Genomic DNA, 19,846 nt, shown 5'->3' with positions numbered 1-19,846 from the left:
TTGTTTTCTCATATATCTTCCAGTACATATAGCAATGAGTTTTATTTATACGTACAAATATAATGCACACATCATTAACATTTATTAATAACAATCAATAAGCGTTATTATTAATCGAATTGCATTATTAAGGTCGTTAGTTAATTAATTACAAAAAACTTATTCGTAACTTTTTGGGGTAAATAAGCCTAACACCAATCTACTGTGATTACTTGTCGAAATACAGCTTAGATATAATTATGTAAATATCGTAAATTCTTAGCTTTATATGTGACGGACTGGTATATACAGCATTACTTATAGTTTTCGATTTTTTTTATATTTAACATATTAATATGTAAAAATTTCATACTGTTTAATGTTAATATAAATTACGTAATCAGGTATGTTCAAAATATTAGGTACTTAATTTGAATGGCACAAGGTTGTAGGTTCAATTCCCACTCGGGAAATAAAATATTTAATATTTAAATTTCCTCGCTCTGATTAAGCGGCGTTGAGTTGAGCAGCGGAGGACCGCTCAACATGCGAAGCTTCGAGAATGTGGCGGAAAGTGGAAAATGGAATGTCTTAACACTAGGTTCCCAGGATGCCTAGCCTTCTATGATGCAGTGTGAAGCTAAAAAATTAAGCTTTTTTTAATCAGAGATAATGGTTTTAATAAATGAAAGAAATATCTTATAATTATCCAACTTTATTTCTATATTAAATAAATCTATTTATATAGCTTTAAGCACCACCGTTGTTACTTCGTAATTGCAACAATAATTATATAATTTAATATATTCAATAAACCTCTTATAAATAACAATCTGCCCTTAAATAATACTATTTGAATAAACCGAGTTATATCATCAAGATTTGTGCGGAATATAATAAAAAAGTAAATAAACTTATATTTTAAAATGAAAATAAGCAAAAATATAAAAGATTTAAGTTTTTACAACATTGTAGTTAGGTGTTGATTGGTGTGGTTGTGACTTGTGACTAATTTAACTAAACAAATCGATTATTTGAATTCTGGTTATAAATGAAATTCGAAATATTATTTATATTTATAAAATGTATGTAAAATGGCATGATAAATTAATATGGGATACTAAAAATAATTTTGTGACTAATTATATAATTTTTTTTTAAAGGAAAGATTTAATACATGTAAATAAAGTTAAATTAATGTTGCTAAATATTAAAACGTAATTGCTATAAAACATGTCTAGTAATTTATTGTTCGAAAGTAAACAATACTAATTAATTTCATTACATGATGATAAAATGTAGAAAACAATTTTATGAGTTCGCATTTTTTATATAAAATTTAATTCTCCATGACGTACGTATGACGTAAACATCTTTCTTAAAAATTAAAATTAATACACTTATAAAAATAATTGTCAAAAAATAAAAGATATGCGCAATGAAAATTAAGTAATGTTAAATAAAAAAAGACACTATATTCAAATCCTTCATTATGTAAAAATACATAAACTAGTTGAATAAAAATATTTTATAATTTATTCAAGTATTCAAATAGATTATACAGCCAGCAAAAAAAATATAATAACTTTAAATTAAAATATATGTTACTAAAAATAACGCGTTTTTTGTGTCAAAAAAATAACATGATTTGTTAAATTTAATCTAGCAATTAATTAACTCTAGGAAATATTTATATACATAGAGTACATTTTATAATTTTTTTTACTAAAAATTTAACATATTCATGCTTTATCCAAAAATAAATCAAATTTAAAACTCAAAAATAATTATTAATAAAATCTCTCAAATATGTATTAAGAGTTGGTCATGGCGCAGCGGCACAGATCCTGACTGCAAACTCTACCGTTGTAGGTTTAATTTCCACTTGGTGAAAACGAATTATTTTCATTTCCTCGCTCTGGCAACAAGGCGAGACAAGACATAATGTCTTAAAGTGGCCGATGTGTGAGAAACCGAGTGTCTTAACACTAAGTATCCGCGCCTACTGTGCTATATGCGGAATAAAGCGTAAAATCAAAACAAATATTAAGAAACTTAAGGTTCAAGAAAAATAAAATAAAACTTGGAATGTGTAAAACTACACAATTTTTACTTTAGGAATGTACTTGATTGTTAAGTTTAATGCATTTGTAGGATATGATTAGTTTGAATTTAATATAATATATTTTCTTTAATATAATATCTTTAATTTGTATCCATTTTGGATTTTAACGATTGATAATATTCTGATAATACTTTCCAAGCAGTAGGCGCCATGAAGCCTTTTGGTGGTTCCTTACCCAATTTTGCAAGACCTGTGAAAGTTAAATGTTACATAAAATTGATTGTTATGTGTTCAATTCGCAGCGTTGACTGCTACGCGGGGCACAGAGTGTACAAACACCATGTTCCATCTGCCTATCCTGCTTATAGAAGGGAGGAACAGATCCAACGTCAAGAAGCTAGAAGCCCAATTTATTTTTATTTCTCTGTTCTGAAAAGACTGAAAAGTTCTGAAACTGCGGAACACCGAAACTAGCCTTAACTAGGTTCTTTTGGGTTATCTTATGCGGATAAAAAAAGCAATAAAAAATATATAAATTACCTCTCATTCTAGTTCCAGATATAAAATCAAAGTCTTCTTTGCGTGTGGGATCGAAAAACGCCATTTTACCGACCGACGAGTCGTATGCAGCAACACGGAATGGAATTATCTATAAAGTAAAAAAAATGTTGGAAAAAAAACTATTTATTTTAAACACCTGTTTAAAAACATGTTTTAATTTTTTTATGGTTTATAATTTTTATCGAGATAACAATTCCTTTACTTCCAATAGATATAAATAAAAATATAATAATGTCATATGTTATTATTAAATAACTCGTAAGAGACCTTTGCTTAAGAGGATAGAATCCTAGGGTTTGAAATATTTTATCCTATATGCCACTCCCATAAAAGGAGCGCAGACGCTTCCACCCCTTCATATTATTTTTCAAGATGTCAAATATATCATAATGAGCTTATAGACTATTTTTGGCGTAACAGTATTTTGGATAAAAATCAATATAATCATGGTAAAAACGATTCATTAGTAACCAGTGCAGTTTTCCCACGCTTATCCGGCTAGACCATACCTCCAGGTCGGCGAGTCCGGGAGCGTTGGCGAGTACGAGAGCGCCGTGGCGCGGGTCGTAGAGGTCTGCGGGGGCAGATGGCGCGGGCGCGGGGTGCGGCAGGCCCGCGGGGTCGCGCCCCACTATGTAGTGGTTGGCGCCCGCGTTCATGCGGCACTTGGCGTGCCATTGTACCTGTCAACGTATGGCAATTAAATCATTGCTTCACAACCTTAGCATGTATAGGATTTATTAATGTGAGATGGCAGAGGAACGAGATAAATATGTAAGAACAGTGTGTAATTATATTTGATTTCCAATATATATGAAAGTCAAGAACGATCTCCTTTGTCTAGATCCAACTAAGGCAAGAATAGCAGCAATGAATAAAATGAAACCAACAAAAAACTATTCAATTGAAAAATTACTTTTTATAAAACATTGCATTAATCAATTTTATGTTACAGAAAATTAAAATATAAAATTATCATCAGTCATTTTCAGCCATATTTAGCAAATAAACATAATTAAGCCATCATAAATTTCAACCTTCGATTATTATTCATTAAATTATTACATATTTATGTAAAAGTAATTTCTACTTCTAAAATATTTTTTAAATTACCTCTGTGGGTCCAGCATACATCATGGGTGAGGGGAAAATAGCAAGAACCGTGGATTGGGCGTCCAATACACCTTCATTTAAAACTGCTTTGTGTTGATTGATCCGTGTTTCTAGAGGCACATCGTCGTCTTTTGTCCACCCACCTATTGGAGGTATTATGTTGATTTAAAATTAACATTAAGGAGCTATAAGGACATTACGAGCAGGCCATAGCCTTATTAAGGAGCATTATTGGTCCATAAATTACGTCATACGAATTTCATCCATCATATGAGTATCATTGTCCGTGGTCGCGAACAATCCAAAACGCAAACCGCAAAGTGTAATAGGAAAGTTTCCAATTTTTAGACGTTTTCTTAATAAATATTTTTCAACAATCCAAACGTTCTTACCAAGAGGATGCAGTAAGAGAACAGGTTTTTTGTATCCTCGTGCAACGAGCTGCCTTTGAGTGTCTTGCATTAACAACGCGTGTCCATTGTGGATGGGATTACGAAGCTGAAAGAAAAAATATAATTATATATAGGTTTTATGCGGACATAAAAAAATATAGATGAAATAAAATTTTTGTTAGTTTCACGCTGTATCTAGCAGGATAGATAGAGAAAACCTAGTGTTAAGACACTCCTTTCCCCACTTTCCGCCGCAATCATCGTGTTTACTAACAGGGAATCCAATAATTAGTACTAGTATTATTAAGAGAAGGTTGTGGTTGTATGTTAAAGTTGAAATTTGAGTAAAACTTTAATGAGGAAAAATATTTATATGTATTACTTTCACTTTTTACAATCTTACAGCTTTAAAAGTTTACCTGGAAAGCAAAAACGGCATCTGCGTTCAGTTCTTTAAACTTTTGCCTGAGCTCGTTAGGCGTTAGTCGATACGAGTCCAAGCCATCGTTCCAACGAATACGTTCAAACACTTCCAAGTTACCACCGACAAGCCAATCACCGGATTCTTCGATCATCTATAAAATAAATATGCTTTTTTAAAGAACGTATAACACTTCTAAATTTGAATGTAGCGGGATTTGAACCCGCGCTTCTTGGAAATCGTCCAACCTTTCGTTTTAAACAATTTTCAACGTTTGGATTAAGACTTTAAAAATACTAGAAATATCTAAAAACAAATATAAACTTATTTTATTGTATATATTGAATTGAAATAGTTTAGAATTAATAAAAATGTGACATTGCATGAGTTAACCTTACTTAGAGAGATAAGATGACATTACAAAGGATATAAAACAAAAACATTATTCGGCACAAGGAACATACAATACACGATCGAATGAGTGTTTAGTAAATGACTAAAGTTTATTTATTGTATATTAATTATAATTTTATCATTATGCAGTTATTTTCTCACCATAATTCAATGAACTGAGTCTAAAACGTACTATTTCTTAACTTAACTAGGATGGAGAACTATTGATTACACAGGAAATAATAATTATAAACTAAAAGAAAATTCACCTTAATATAAGGATGTCCAGTGTGATAAATGCCAAACTGACGACAGCATCTCTCCTGTTTTCTATGGGGATAGAATTCGGGGGCTCGCAGTATTGCCACTGCTTTGCCAGAATGCACAAGAGCTATGGCATTTACGCCAGTCAGCCTCTCCTTATCCGCAGTTTGTACTGGCAGGACGACTGGCACGGACTGGTTTACCAATGAACCGTCGGGTAGCGTTAGACAGTTTGAGTGTAATGCCTGAAAATAAGTATTGTAATTATCGTGAATATAATTAATTTTCATTTGGTTAAATATACACTATATGCGCTATTTGAACATCGACTAGTACTTTTATTATTATTTATATTTACTATTAAGAATGTAAAAATGAAATTAAAATTACAAAGATTTTTTAGGTCCGTTGCAATATATTGTTATATAGTGTCCAAAAACATTACCTACATGCGAGTAAAACAAAAAATAAAACGGCAATATTATTAACAATGTACAATAGGGAAAAAAATTAAGGTTATATTTTTTTCATTTTAAATTAACAAATTCAAGGTTAAATACGACATGGTATAAAATGCAGATTTAATTGTTGCAATGTAATGCAGGTTTAATTATTGTTAAACCCAGAAACATCGAAACGATTTATTATTTAATTTGAATATAAAGATCTACAAAAATAAACAAAACTTATATAAATAGATTACTAAATTATGTGAAAAAAAGCTTTACTTACTTGTAAATACTCTGTTTCTCGCATAAATCCTTTCAGTGGATATGCCCATCCCTCAGAGAGTACCTGTAAGAATTCATAAGACAGTATTAGCTAATAGTGTACGTTATATCACTTAATTTGTTTTTTGAAAATTACACTAATTACATGGAAAAAACAAAGTATCTCCTTAGAGTTATCGATTTATAATAAAAAAAACATATTATATGTTTATTTGGGGCACAGCGTCTGACTGTATATGCGATAGTTGTGAGTTCAATTCTCACTCGCGGAAATGGAACATGTTGAGTGGCGGAATTCACAGCTCTCTTTGTATACCAGAGCTGTTAAATTATTTTCATTTAACTGCTTTAATATAAAAAGAGAGCTGCAAATTCCGCCACTCAACATGGAATGGTCTCGAAAATAGGGTGAAACATTATGAACGGGCACTTGCCTTGAAAAAGCGTAAAGCAATTATTTATAAACTCACTTGGACCCATTGTAAATCAAGTTTGGTAATTTCAATCTGGGGCAATCTCGCCGCTTCTTCGATGGCGCTGCTAAGCCTATTGCCGTATATGAATAGTTCCTCTACACCTGAGCTATTCACCTCGTAACGTGGGATAATACCCTGTAACAAATGTTTAAATTGTTTAAATGTTTCTGTTAAGTAGTAAGAACTAGGATGCTAATAAATGATGTTTTTTCCTGTTTGTGGTAAAAGAATATCATCAGGCCTTAGGGTTATATAATATAAGAAATATGTTGTATATGCCGTTTTACAATGCAAAGAAAAGTTGAAGAACGGAAAAGCGGTGGGACCTGACGACATTCCGATCGAAGCGTGGAAATCGTTGGGCTCTCTTGGTGTGCTCATGCTTACTGACCTCTTTAACCATATCTTGAACACTGGTAAGATGCCGCATCAGTGGCGGCTTAGCTTTATTACCCCTATTTACAACAAGAGCATCATCCGACCGGTTCTTTTATACGGCAGCGAATGTTGGCCGGCACTATCTCGGCACACTCAGGAGCTTCACGTCACGGAAATGAAGATGCTGAGGTGGATGTGCGGCGTAACGCGGTCTGACCGCATACGCAACACATTCATTCGAGGTAGTCTTGGGGTCCGTGACGTAGCGGATAAGCTCCAAGACCGTCGCTTGAGATGGTTTCGCCACGTTACGCGCCGGCCTAAGAACTATGTCGGACGCAAGTGCCTTGCTATACCAGTTCCTGGGGCGCGACCTCCCGGACGCCCAAGGAAGCGCTGGTTGGATGTCGTGATGCAGGACATGAGAGCCAATGGTCTAACCACCGAGGACGCAAAAGATCGTGCAAAGTGGAGTAGGTTAAGTAGGAAGGCAGACCCTGGTAATAGCCGGGATTAATGCCAGGAAGAAGAAGCCGTTTTACAATGCAAAAGGGAATAATTTACTTACATTACTACTTACTAGTACTTATCCCTAGCGCGGTAGTCAGAGAGAACGGAGCGCCAAACATTACGGTCGGTATGTAGAGTCGGTATTACGGTCGGTATCCTTCGCCTCATCCACTGCCATCAACCTCTTCATACACGCCCTCTGGGGGGGTCTCATGCTTTTTTCGTGACCTTCCTCCAGTATCTTTGATACTGTGTTTTTGAAAACACCACTCACTTTTCCATCATTCTCACTGATACCTACTATTCTGTGTACCTCTTCATTGCGGATTCGATCAGCTAAGTTGACTCCGTATATCCTATGAAGAGATCGCATCTCCACCGCATTTACAGGAGGAAATAATCTATAAAAACATTAAAACTTTTTAAGTCAAACAACCTGTGATTCCAATAGCCGAACGACTTCCATAGTAGATTCTTCCACAGATCGTCCAACCGTTTGTATGACAAGCTCAGGTGCTTCAGGGCGTTCATATTCTTGAGTTATTCCAGTGAAACCCTGAAATAAAACAAAAAAAGAAATTATACAGGCTGGTATTATGTTATTTAATTAATCAAGAACTGGAAAGTACCTTTTATTTCTAAAGAATGCATACTTAACTTCTCAGACAGTAACACAACAAGCATTATTTTGGTGAGATTTTTTTGTTCCCATTTCAAGAAAACAATTAAAAGTGTTTATGATTAAGTACAATTGAATTAATTTCGCACTTTTGTAGACTTTTAAAACCAGCAAAACAATCCGCTTGTTCATTTCTTTTTCACACACTTTGTTAAATGTAAAATTATATACTTAATACAGTATTTGTCTACTTATTTATAAAAATAACTTTAATATACATTACCTTAATTTGACCTTCTCTAGCCTTTTTGTAGAGGCCTTTCGTGTCTCTTTGTTCACACACTTCAAGTGGGGTGTCGATGAATACTTCGAAGAACGGTAAATCCGAATCTGTGTGAATTCTACGTGCCACTTCTCGGTCCTAAAAAATTATAAAAAAATTAAAAGTTTCTACTAATTGTGATAGTTTAAAGTTCAAATCCTATAAAATATATCTGACTGTCTGACTATCTGACTTTCAGTTCATCATTATAATAATAAAAAGATATGCTTTAATTTTAATGTAATTGACTTTAATTTAAATTAAATTGGCGCTTATTCTTTAGTTGCTTAGTAATTCTACAATGTTTATTAATTTAAATTGCAAGACAATCTAAGAATGACGCAGGTCGTGATTTATAGAATATAAAAATGAATATTTCATCAAAGTTTTAAATTTAATTATTGCAATTATTTTAATAATCGATTCTTACTTATTTAATCGATATTAGTTGTCACTACTGGCACTTGATTACTTAAGTTTTAGTATAATTCAGACATCTAATAATAAAAAATAGTTTAAAATCAGCTTCACGCTAATTAGGTATCTAATTACTTTTTATTAAAATAACTCAGGTATTCTTTGAAATTTTAGGGAATTATCATAAATTAGCACATTATACATTTAAAATACAAACATATTATTAATAATTACATGTGTACGTTTAGTTGTTGTAATGTAGCACTTAGGCAGAGCTTCATGCAAGTTTAGAAATAACAGTTATATAATTTTATTCAGGAATAATTGTAGACCTTAGGAAGATCAATATTAATATTATGGGTCGAAGGTCTTAATAATTTAGTACGGTATTATGTATACTGTAATTATATGGTATCTAAGTATTTTTATTACAATCATTTGTTAACAAAATCATAAAAAAGTTACATAAAAAAACTAGACCTAATAAATTTAAATTCACTTATATCTTACCTCCGCAAAGGGAGAAACAAAGCTGCATAAACACACAACTCCACTGTCCGCAAATAGTTTTCCCACTTCAGCCACTCTACGAATGTTCTCTTCTCTATCTTCTTTCGAGAAGCCCAAATTCTTGTTTAGACCCGTGCGTATATTATCACCGTCGAGGCCGTAGGCTGGGATACCTGACGATTCAAAAGTGCTTGTCACAGTCTATTCGAATAAATAATATTTTACATTTGAATTTCGAATACTAAAAGAACTGCAAACTATCGAAATGCAAATCAGCTTAAATATAGTTTTGTGTTATTAAAAAAAAACAACCAAATGCAAAAAGTATGAATAAAAAATAAACTCTTTGTTCAAAACAAACCGTTGCTAATGAACAAAGTAGAGCATAGATAAATTGTAATAAATGCACATAAATTTAAAATTTTAAAGATTGCATTGCGTGTCGCGCTAAATGCACGAAATCACAGAAACTTATTAATAAAATGTTATTTAAATAAGCATTTAAAAAGCTAAATTTATAAATATGCTGTCTTAAAACAGCGGAAAAATATAAGAATTAGCCATAGCTCGTAACACGCTTATGCAGTAAAACGATTGGACACAATCAACAATCGTAGGTATATAAATAATAAAGTAATTGTCGTCGACGTCGGCCTCATGCAGTCGCTTAAAATAGCTCTGGAAACAACTATATGTACTTATGTACAGTACGACCAACAAGTTGTGGCCGCCCTGAAGTTAGGTTTTCTAAAGTATTACGCAATATTCGTTATGAAAGAAAATATTCATAAGCAAGAAAAAATCTAAAATTTAATTTGCGCAGTCGTTTACAGCTTACTTCGGGCCACAACATGTTGGCCGTACTATATTAATAGCACAATTGCAACGCACGTGAATAGGAAATTTCGACTTATGTTTCATTCACCCATTGCAAATATAGTGATGAATGAACATAAATACATACACGTTTCGATAATAAAAATCAATATTTTGTTTTATTTTATAAATAGGTTGTTTTTTTTTAGTCGTTATAAATTAAATTGTATTCCAAAACTAAGTAAATCTTAACGTTTACGATATCATTTTAGTTTGGTTGACTACTTCTATAAACATAAGTTTTTTAACAGCACATATGCTGCAAGAAACTGCGGTGTTTTCAAAAACAACATCGTAGATAAAAATGATACCTACTTGCATTACTATTTAAAAAAATATTTCAAGTGTAAGTCAAGTGCAAAAGGAAAAACACAAATCGAAAGATATGTCGTCATAGAGGCTATCAAAAATAACAGATAATATCATGTCAAAAGTAATCATTGATAAACAACAGATTAAGAAATGACATAATAGAAGATTCTACAACACTGTTTCATAATATTATATCAAGCTAGTTATTAACGTAATGTAACCAAAAGCATAAACATATACTATGAAAATCGTATTTATTTTTATTTTATGTACCTACTGCCGAGACGCACGCGTTCACGCTGTATCCCATACATAGTACGAAAGCCAAAGGAACCTAGTGTCAAGACACTCCATTAAGACTAAATATTATTTTCCGCTACATTCTGGAGGCATTGCATGTTGAGATGCGGACCGAATCGCGCTTTACCTCGACACCAGAGCGAAAAAATGAAAATCGGAGTCGATCCCACGACCGTCGCGAAAGAGGTGGACGTGAAACTGATAATTAAATATGAACTCTCCGTTTATCAAAAAATAGAAGTGAAAAAGCTTAAAGCTAAAACAAATCTATTAGAGTCTACTCACCCTTAGAAACGAGGTAAGCTTCTAGAGCAAATGCAATACTGGTTTTCCCTGCACCACTAAGGCCAGTAAACCAGACGGTGCTGCCTCTAAACGCTCTGCTGCCTAAAGCCCTGCTCCTCTTAGCTCTGGACACCTGATGTTTCTGCTCCACTACATTAGTAGCTACTTGGGCGCACTGCAACAAATATTACATACATTTTAAGATTGGAGGCTGGTTTGCTTTAACAAAATTATAATTATTAAATATATTAACATTTTCCAATACTCACCGTGTTGGAAAATGTTAATAATCAATAGTTCATAGTAATCATAGTAATCAATAGTTTCTTAGTAGGTCCTTTTATAGTTTTCAGGTACTTAGTGAAAATATAAAAATATTGTTTTATTATGTTTATTAATACCTCCACACCCGATTCACATATATTAAGATTATGTTTAAATTTTATCTTAGCAGAATTTGAACGGATACCATTTAAACTGAGTAAGTGTTTTACCATATTAAGCGACAATTGTTTTTTTTATCTTCACGCTGTATTCCACACATAGCGGCGTAGACAGAGGGAACCTGGGAACCTAGTATTAAGACACTCCGTTCCCACGCAAACACTTCAACCTTTCGCGTTGACTGGCCATACATGTCTGGCTAAATCGAACACAGTTATAACAATATACAATGGTACATTGTAGAGCTAGGCATGTAACCTCTTGCTGGATGATGTACAAAACTAACTGCGTCATTTTTGTTACCAGTTACCATAAAGGGTTATTTGAATAGCGAATATATGCTATTAGATAGCCTACAAAGTAGACTGATACCTAGGATGCTCTTTATCTCGATAAATGATTATGGCTTTACGACGGACATAAATATACATTGTTATTGTACCTGTAATAATAAACTCCCTTCAGTTAGACCGTTACTTCCGTAGAATAATACAAAATAGGTTTTTTTTATATAAACGAAGCCAATTCAATTTAAATCTAAAATTTATCTAGATAGTGCGCCTAAGATTCAAGGTAAAATAAAAAAAGTGGAAATGATTCAAACGCGGAAAATACACAGTTCATTTGTTTGGAGGTTATACTATATAGATATTTAACTACAATAGACCACGTAGCAAATAAAATTACCACGATATTTTCGTAACGGTAATTAAAAATGTATGGAAAAACTGGTGAATGTACTGCAGAACTGCAATGGTAAATTAGTTACCAGAAGTGATAGTAAAATGATTAACTTTAACCTTAAATAAAGGTCAAGTTAGATATTACATCTATACCTGAGACTAAAACATTTTTGCTGAACTATAGTTTCCTCTTCCTAGTTGTCCATTATCATCTCCAAGTTAAATTTCAATATACAATTATATTTTATAGGTAGAGACTGTACAGACTCTCTTAGCGAAATATGTGCATGATTGACTGCAATGCATTTGAAATTAGCCTGGAGGGCTATGGGTTAATTTAACCGAGAAAATCGCGAAAATTTAAGATGAATTAAGACTTCTATGGTTTTTGTTTGACAAAATGTGACAGTGGAATCTACAATTCAAAACGCGTTATCTTTCGAGAAGACAGGATCGAAGATTATTCAGACATTTCCCAAAAAAGTTTACTAGTTACCTATAATAAATTTACTAGTTACCTATAATAAATAGCTACCTATATTGACATACTATCACAATCGAAAATAACGTTTTATAATTAATAATCATATTAATATCTATCAAGATATGGTAGATTTCGATAATTAAATATGATACATTAATTAACTATCAAATTACATATCAATTACACTAACATTAAGAATTGTACATTTTATAGAATTTTTCTGATGGCTTCTTCCATAAACAAAATATCTTTTTCTATTTCAAGTTCCTCTTGTATAAGAAGATGGGCGAAGACAGGTAGATAAAAAACTTTTTCCCGATCCCAATTTTCCCGACTGTAGATTGAATCCAACCATGACATCAACATCAACAATTAAATATTTTTCACAGAGTCACATATTTTTATAAGGACTCGGACTCAGAAATAGGTATCTAATATATTAGGAATTACGTGTAAAGGGATAAACAAAGATATAATGGAATTAGTTTATTTATCTGCTTATCTGACGGTCATAAGTAGGTAGATATATTGTAAAATACATGTAATACTTTATTGCAATGTTTCGTCAATTGTTTGTTTGCCGAATAGGAATAACTTTTGAAGATCTGATATCTTATCACGCCGATCACGCTACCCCTTGCGGGCATAAAAACACACAAGCGTGTTTTTCCAAAAAAGAAAGATGACACAAGCATTTCGTCATGATAATCAGCTTTAAGTTTTATAGTAAGTGCTATACATACACCATTTGAATATCTAATGATTTTAAGCAAGCCGGTAGCAAAGCCGTTAAGACTCAATTAGGAGTCAGATTTAACTTCGCCGCTGTGCGAGTTAACATTAGGAGTCTACGAGAACAAAAAAAATACAATCAGCTCAAAATATGTCAAAATAAATAGCTCAAAATATGTCAAAATAAATAGCTCAAGATATGTCAAAATAAAACTTTGTAAAACCTTGCGTTTTTTCTGACAATGGACGCAAATTACAAGTCTTAATTAAGTAAGTAAAAATTAAGTACATAAGTTTGTGAAATTCGTCAGTGTGACCAGTACAGGTGTGGGTAATAAGACAAAGCGTGGCGGCGTTAAGTTCCGCCAATCAACAAGCAATATCTTAAAAAAAAATTGGTTGGTACGAGGCGTGACCTGATTAGCTTAAAAAACACTAAATTTCTTAGATTATTAATAAATCTTCCAAGATATAATATCAATATAGAAATAACAAGGAAAAGGAGAAAGTTTTGTTTACGTAAACAAAGCCACATAACGAGTGGAAATGTTAGATATTGCAAGTGAACTGAACGCAGTTTCTGCATGCCTGCGTCTCATGTTGTATGCACATATGTAATATTAAATTTATGATTTTTAGATATGAAAAGTGTAGTTTCAAGAGCATTATAGTCGCATATAAATTAAAAATCAGCTTCCCGCTGTATCCCGCACACAGCAGGGTAGGCAGAGGGAACCTAGTGTTAACACACTCCGTTCCCCACTTTCTGTCGAATTCTGGAGGCATTTCGTATAGTGCTATATGGCAAGGTTAATGTGCATAAGGAAGATTTTTTATCTTTACCATCTCCACACATGGAGTAGGTATGGTAAAAAGAAAAGAATAAGTCACTCCGTTTTTCACATATGACAGATTTGATATGCGATAAAGAAAGTAGTGTTCTACGAAAACTATTTTTTTTTAATTTTTAACTTCACGCTGTAGGTATACTGCACATAGCAGGATATGCAAAGGGAACCTAATGTTAAGTGTTCTCATGTTTCTGCCAAAGTTTCTCAACTTTCTGCCAAATTCTGAGGGCATTGCGTGTTGAATGGTGGAATTCAACGCCACGCATTGCCTTACCCACCAGTACAAAATATTTAATATTTCATTCACCAAAATAAAATATTTTATATTAAATATTTTATTTTCTCGAATAGGAATCGAAACCGCACTCACACTAACTCTAACCTGTCGCGTTTACTGTCGCACGCTTGTGTCCCAGCACCACGACTAGCCTTCAGAAAATCATATAACCAAAAAAATATAAGCATGCTCTAAGGTGGGAATCCACACACATTGTACCTACTATATTTTACATCACAGCCCCGAAAACAAGTAGGTAATAACAAAAAGAGTAAATTTCAGCTCTTTTAGGAAATGTCACGGTAAACTAGTTTAGAACGAGATCAAAGATACTAAGATTAATTAGATATAAGTAAAAATATCATTTGCAGGTCGTTGACTGGCACAGTAATGGGAACAAACAAAAGCAAAAGCGATAACGCATTTAACGAGGGGATTCATGTATACATACTTATACACATTACAGCTTTATAAAAGTAAAATTAATAGTGATTTATTTTTTTGGTGTTTTTTAAATAATAAGGCTGTGGTAAGATCGGTGATGGTGATCAATTAAACGAAGCATTTTTCATAAAATAGTTGAGAAAAATTACACAAAAAATGTTTATTGACTCTATTATCTAACAAACAAAAGTTAATACAAACTAGGTGCAAACTTAACCCTTCATGACATTCATTTCCTGTGCCATAGGTATTTTGCATCAATTGAAAGTATTGATGATTAAAAATATGCTGTCTCGCGAAATAGCTTGGTCTGAATAATATTAGTAAATACAAATATACTTACATAGATTTAATATCTTTAAATGTATGTTTATTGTGGATGAAATCTATTAATCATAAACACATGTGGGGATTTTGTATGAAACAACATCGGCACAGCCCGAGATAACCTCTTCTAAAAGTTATTTAAAATAATGAAATGAAATTTCAGTGACATTCCTTGTTGTATATCAGTCTTTATTATTACATTAGTTTTTCTAGAAATTGATAAGATCAGGAGTTCTATTTTCGTAACAAAATATTATAAATTGAACAAAACTACGGTGCTTGTATTTAAACTGCCGTAGAAGAACAAAGCTGTGACATATAAAAAACAATATTACACTTAGTCAATATTTACTTTGAAATTACAATGAAACCTTATTAGTTTATTATGGCTACAATTGCTGACGGTTCGCGATCAAAATGACACGCAATCTGCACTGCATACAATGTTTCTATATTCAGTGAATTTAAATATGTGCATGAACCTTCATCTAATGTAGGCCCGTATTTATAGACCTCTCTCAAGTCTGAGACTGATCTTAAGTTGCAGTTATTCATAAATTATATATCATGAAAACGTCATTTCAGCATTCTTGCACCATACATCTCAAGATCTATCTTAGAATTGAGAGCGATCTATATATTCGGTCCTTAGTCTGTTATGTTAGCAATAAGTAATAATATAGGTTTTTTTAACATCAAACTTCTCTTACATTTATTTCACGCATTATTTCTAGTGACAAATCAATTTGGATTTGATTTGCGTCGACAATTTCAATTAAAAATTATTGCAATTTTTTTGTTGAAATATAAATTTATCTGTTTACATTTATAAATGGTGCCTAAAATATGCCAAAATGCTCCCTTATCCAAACAAATGAAGCAGAGATACAATATAAGACAGATAAAAAATGTAAAAAAAAAATATTGGACCGTATTTATTATCTATATCTGTTGTTATTGGGTTAGTATATTGTTTTTAAGGATTTTACATAAAAAAATATTTTTAATTTCCCGCCGAATTCTGGAGTTATTGCGTATTGAACGCGCGCTTTGCCTTGTCACCACAGCGAAGAAATTAAATTAAAATATTAAATATTTCCTCGATTGGGAATCGAACCTACAAGCTGTCGCATTTACAGTAGCACGATTGTGCCCCTGCGCCACGACAGGCCTCTTAGTTCTCTAATCTATTTTTTTTTCTTTCTAATATTTAAATTTAATTGCATTATTTTAACTTTCTCTCGGAATGTTCACACACAATTAAAATGTTAATAATAACAACTCTATGTTTCTCAGGAAAAAAAACAACACTAAGACTTTCACTAAAATATAAAATTAGTTTCATTTTGTCCTAAATTTCAGAAATTATAACTCTAGGTAGAGAGTAGAGAATTTTGCTTTATGAATCAGTGGATGGGCCTACCAAGTAGTAGATAATACGTTTTAAATTATATTTTTATATCCATAATTACTTTAACAGTAATACATTTTAAATAAAAGCACGATGATTTTTTATCTTTTAAGCGACCTTGTGAAAAAAATATATTGTTTTTTCATATTTATAATAGTACATGCAGTGGAAAGAAATTAACATTAAAAATTATATTCCGTTCTTTATTTCTTCAGTTTAACCGTCCGTAACACCACTATATTATCATTCTACGACAACTGCTATCTATTCATTAGTTTATCAGAATAACAAACGATTTAAAACAATAATAACAAAGGAATAACAAATTATATTTTCCCAAAATATATTTAAGTGTTTACCATGACGTCATGTTATTAAATGTAATTACACAGATGGTCAGTGAGATATAATTACAAAAAATATTTATCATAAGGAAAAGGAATGTTATAAACGAAAGTTTTATAACACGATTTGATCATCGGATAGTAGTTTATTCTTAGAGGAAATAAGATTAGTGAAAGTATATTATGTATTCAATATCCGCTATTAATTTAGTAATTGCTATTTTAGCAATAATATTTATTACTATTAATAACAAAAAATTAAAAAAAACAATAAAACAAGAAAAAACAAAAACAAACCGTCCTATTCGTTCCGTATCCCCATTCTCCAATTTTATATTTTTCAAAAGTGGCTTTGATCTTTTCATTTCTTTGTTCCAGGCTCATTTTTAAAAAAATAAAAATATTTAAAAAAAAAGAAGCGAAGAAACGGAACTTTCGCGCCAAACAGTTACAACAACCGGTTACACGACGGTGCCCGCGAGCCGCTGCGACCGACACTGGCGTAGAACAGAGACGTTCGCGATTACCTTATATTATAGTTCATACTTGCAACGTTGCTAACTTCGAATGTAATTTTAAATGATAAAATGCACTGACCCGTGCAGGTACGTGACGCGTTCCAATTTAATGATCTCGTTAATAGTGCTGTGGTTAAGTTGGATTTTGCATTGGTATGACATTCACCAGCTTCTATTGGTATTGACTTGAGCTAGATAATTATCTAAAGCAGGTACATGGGATGTCTGTTGCGCAGTAGTAAACGTGATGGTTGTAGGATCGATTTCTCCTCGGAGAAATTTGTTATTTTCAATTCCTTGCTCTAATAAGACAAAATGCAAAAAAAAATGATTTATTTTATTATTATTTATAATTAACTATAGTTTCACAGCAAGTGGATATTATATATTCATATAATCGATAATTTAAATTATCATTAAATAAATCATCTTTAATAGATTTGAAAGTAAATTAAGTAAATTAAAATTGACATAGTTACATTTACCATCTTAATTAGGTTTAAAATGTTCAAAGTAATTTAGTGTCATTGTTATTACAGCAAAAAATATAAGTAAATTCATTGAATTAAAAGAATTACTCAAAAAAAATATATAATTGAAATTTATTTATAAAGATTCATCTTCAATTGAAATTAAAGAGAAAACATACTGTTACATTTTTTGTGAAAAATATAAAGAAGTTTGTAAAATTAATACTGTTATTATTGCAATAAAAAGTGAAAAGTGACTCATGTGTAGATTTAATGTCCCTTTATAATATGCATTAACATTTCACCCCATTGAGCCTTTTCTGCTATCTATTGACCTTAGAAATGCTTTAGTCACATCTGAATTTGAATTTGAATTTAGATACACTTTTGTTGTGCCATTTTTCACATTCTAGAAATAAAATTATGATAGTTAGACCTAATTTTTTTAGCAAACTATGGAGTTATTTTACTGTTATACCTCACCCTTTTACTACTAACATGCACAAATTAACCCCAAGCCTATTCTTGGTCAGTCCATTGATAAGTTTGAAACACTTGTTTATTTTTGTACAAAATTTGTTAACCTCCTGAACTGAATTCGGTAGGCATTGCATGTTGAGTAGCTAAACTCAACACCGCGCTTTGCTTTGCCATCAAAGTGAAGGAATGGAAATATAAATTTTAATAAATATTTAATTTCCTCATATGGGGATCAAACCCACAACCAGTCATATTTACAGCCACTCTTTGTGCCCCTGTGCCACTGGCCTTAATATTAACTTACTGTTGTTGTGTTGTGTTGTGATTTAAAAGTACTGAGTACAGAAATAATTATTAAATTACTAAGTTATCAATTATGATGAATTGAATGCAACAAAAATATCATTAATTCGTGAATAAATTACAAATATTATATCATAATAGCAATCACATAAATATTCAAAATTTCGATGTGTTATATTTTTATTATTATTTAATGTTTTTTAAAATTATTTTAGGTACTTTGTGATATAACATTAATTATAAACGTAAAAACGTATTTATTCTTGAACAAAACAGAACACTAAATAGTCATGATAATAATGCAATACCAAACTAAGCTGTGATAAAAAAGAAATACGAATGTCTCAATTAAATTAATTAATAAATACGTTATAATACGACCTTATCTACAATTATCATTGATTAAATTATTACAGCAGAGCCTACAATATTTTTTTAATATATGTATTGTACGATAAATATATAAATTTTTACTCACAGCTTTAAGCTTTTTTCTGGGTCTCGAAGGTTCGTCCATGGTAAGAGATAATTAGTAGTCACAACTTTTATTTATGACCTACTTATGTAGAATAAGTAGATGGTGAATATATCTTTTTTAACCACTATAATATTATCACCTATTTATTATTATCAATCGATGTTTGATTTTAGTTTCTTATCATTCTTCAAAATTAAAAAATATTGCCAATGTCAACTAGCAAAGCAAACCTACTTCACATTAGGTACAATGTACATTACGATTTACGCTTGTCGCTTTTGAGCTTTGACTTTTGAAATAAAATAATTGAAAGCATAGATCAGTATTTAATTAGAAGTTCAATAAAAATAATTGATATATAAAATTTAATAACTATTATAATTATAAATAAATATAATTATAGAGAAATTAAATTACAATTTACAATTCAATATGTACCGTATTAATTGTGATTTATAGTTCATAATACAAGTGGTAAAGTCATCGTAAAGTTAAATAAATATAACTTCTGGCGTTAAAGTAATATAATTTCATTTTCAATACAAATATGTGGATTCTAATGAATTTGAATCATATGTTCGAATTACCATAGATGTTAATTCCATTTTCACGTAAAAGCCATTGAACGGATTTAGATAAAACTTTATAGTAATATAGCTTATATATTAGATAACAC

The 19,846-nt window shown here is 31.5% G+C and overlaps 1 protein-coding gene across 2 annotated transcripts; it reads right to left on the bottom strand.

Moving 5' to 3' along the window:
* Nucleotides 1-678: 678 nt before the first annotated feature.
* On the bottom strand, nucleotides 679-19,414 carry Papss (3'-phosphoadenosine 5'-phosphosulfate synthase). Of its 2 annotated transcripts, none has more exons than XM_085195953.1 (14): nucleotides 19,171-19,414; nucleotides 10,925-11,099; nucleotides 9,152-9,324; nucleotides 8,186-8,323; nucleotides 7,720-7,839; nucleotides 6,390-6,530; nucleotides 5,921-5,983; nucleotides 5,194-5,433; nucleotides 4,530-4,685; nucleotides 4,111-4,216; nucleotides 3,719-3,861; nucleotides 3,115-3,288; nucleotides 2,585-2,693; nucleotides 679-2,294 (listed from the first exon to the last, which is right to left on the bottom strand). In XM_085195953.1, exons 1-14 carry the CDS (start codon nucleotides 19,207-19,209, stop codon nucleotides 2,185-2,187), a joined length of 1,887 nt encoding a protein of 628 aa, XP_085052079.1. In that variant the 5' UTR covers nucleotides 19,210-19,414; the 3' UTR covers nucleotides 679-2,184. The 2 variants fall into 2 exon arrangements, with proteins under 2 accessions (XP_085052079.1, XP_085052078.1); XM_085195952.1 differs by lacking the exon at nucleotides 19,171-19,414 and adding an exon at nucleotides 17,219-17,418.
* Between the last annotated feature and the right edge of the window lie 432 nt (nucleotides 19,415-19,846).

This window comes from Heliconius melpomene, chromosome 13 (assembly GCF_056956725.1).
Source record: "Heliconius melpomene rosina isolate 202511_hmr_F chromosome 13, ASM5695672v1, whole genome shotgun sequence".
Classification (NCBI taxonomy): domain Eukaryota; kingdom Metazoa; phylum Arthropoda; class Insecta; order Lepidoptera; family Nymphalidae; genus Heliconius; species Heliconius melpomene.
Note: the sequence above shows the minus strand (reverse complement) of the source record. Positions and strands in the feature narration are given on the sequence as shown.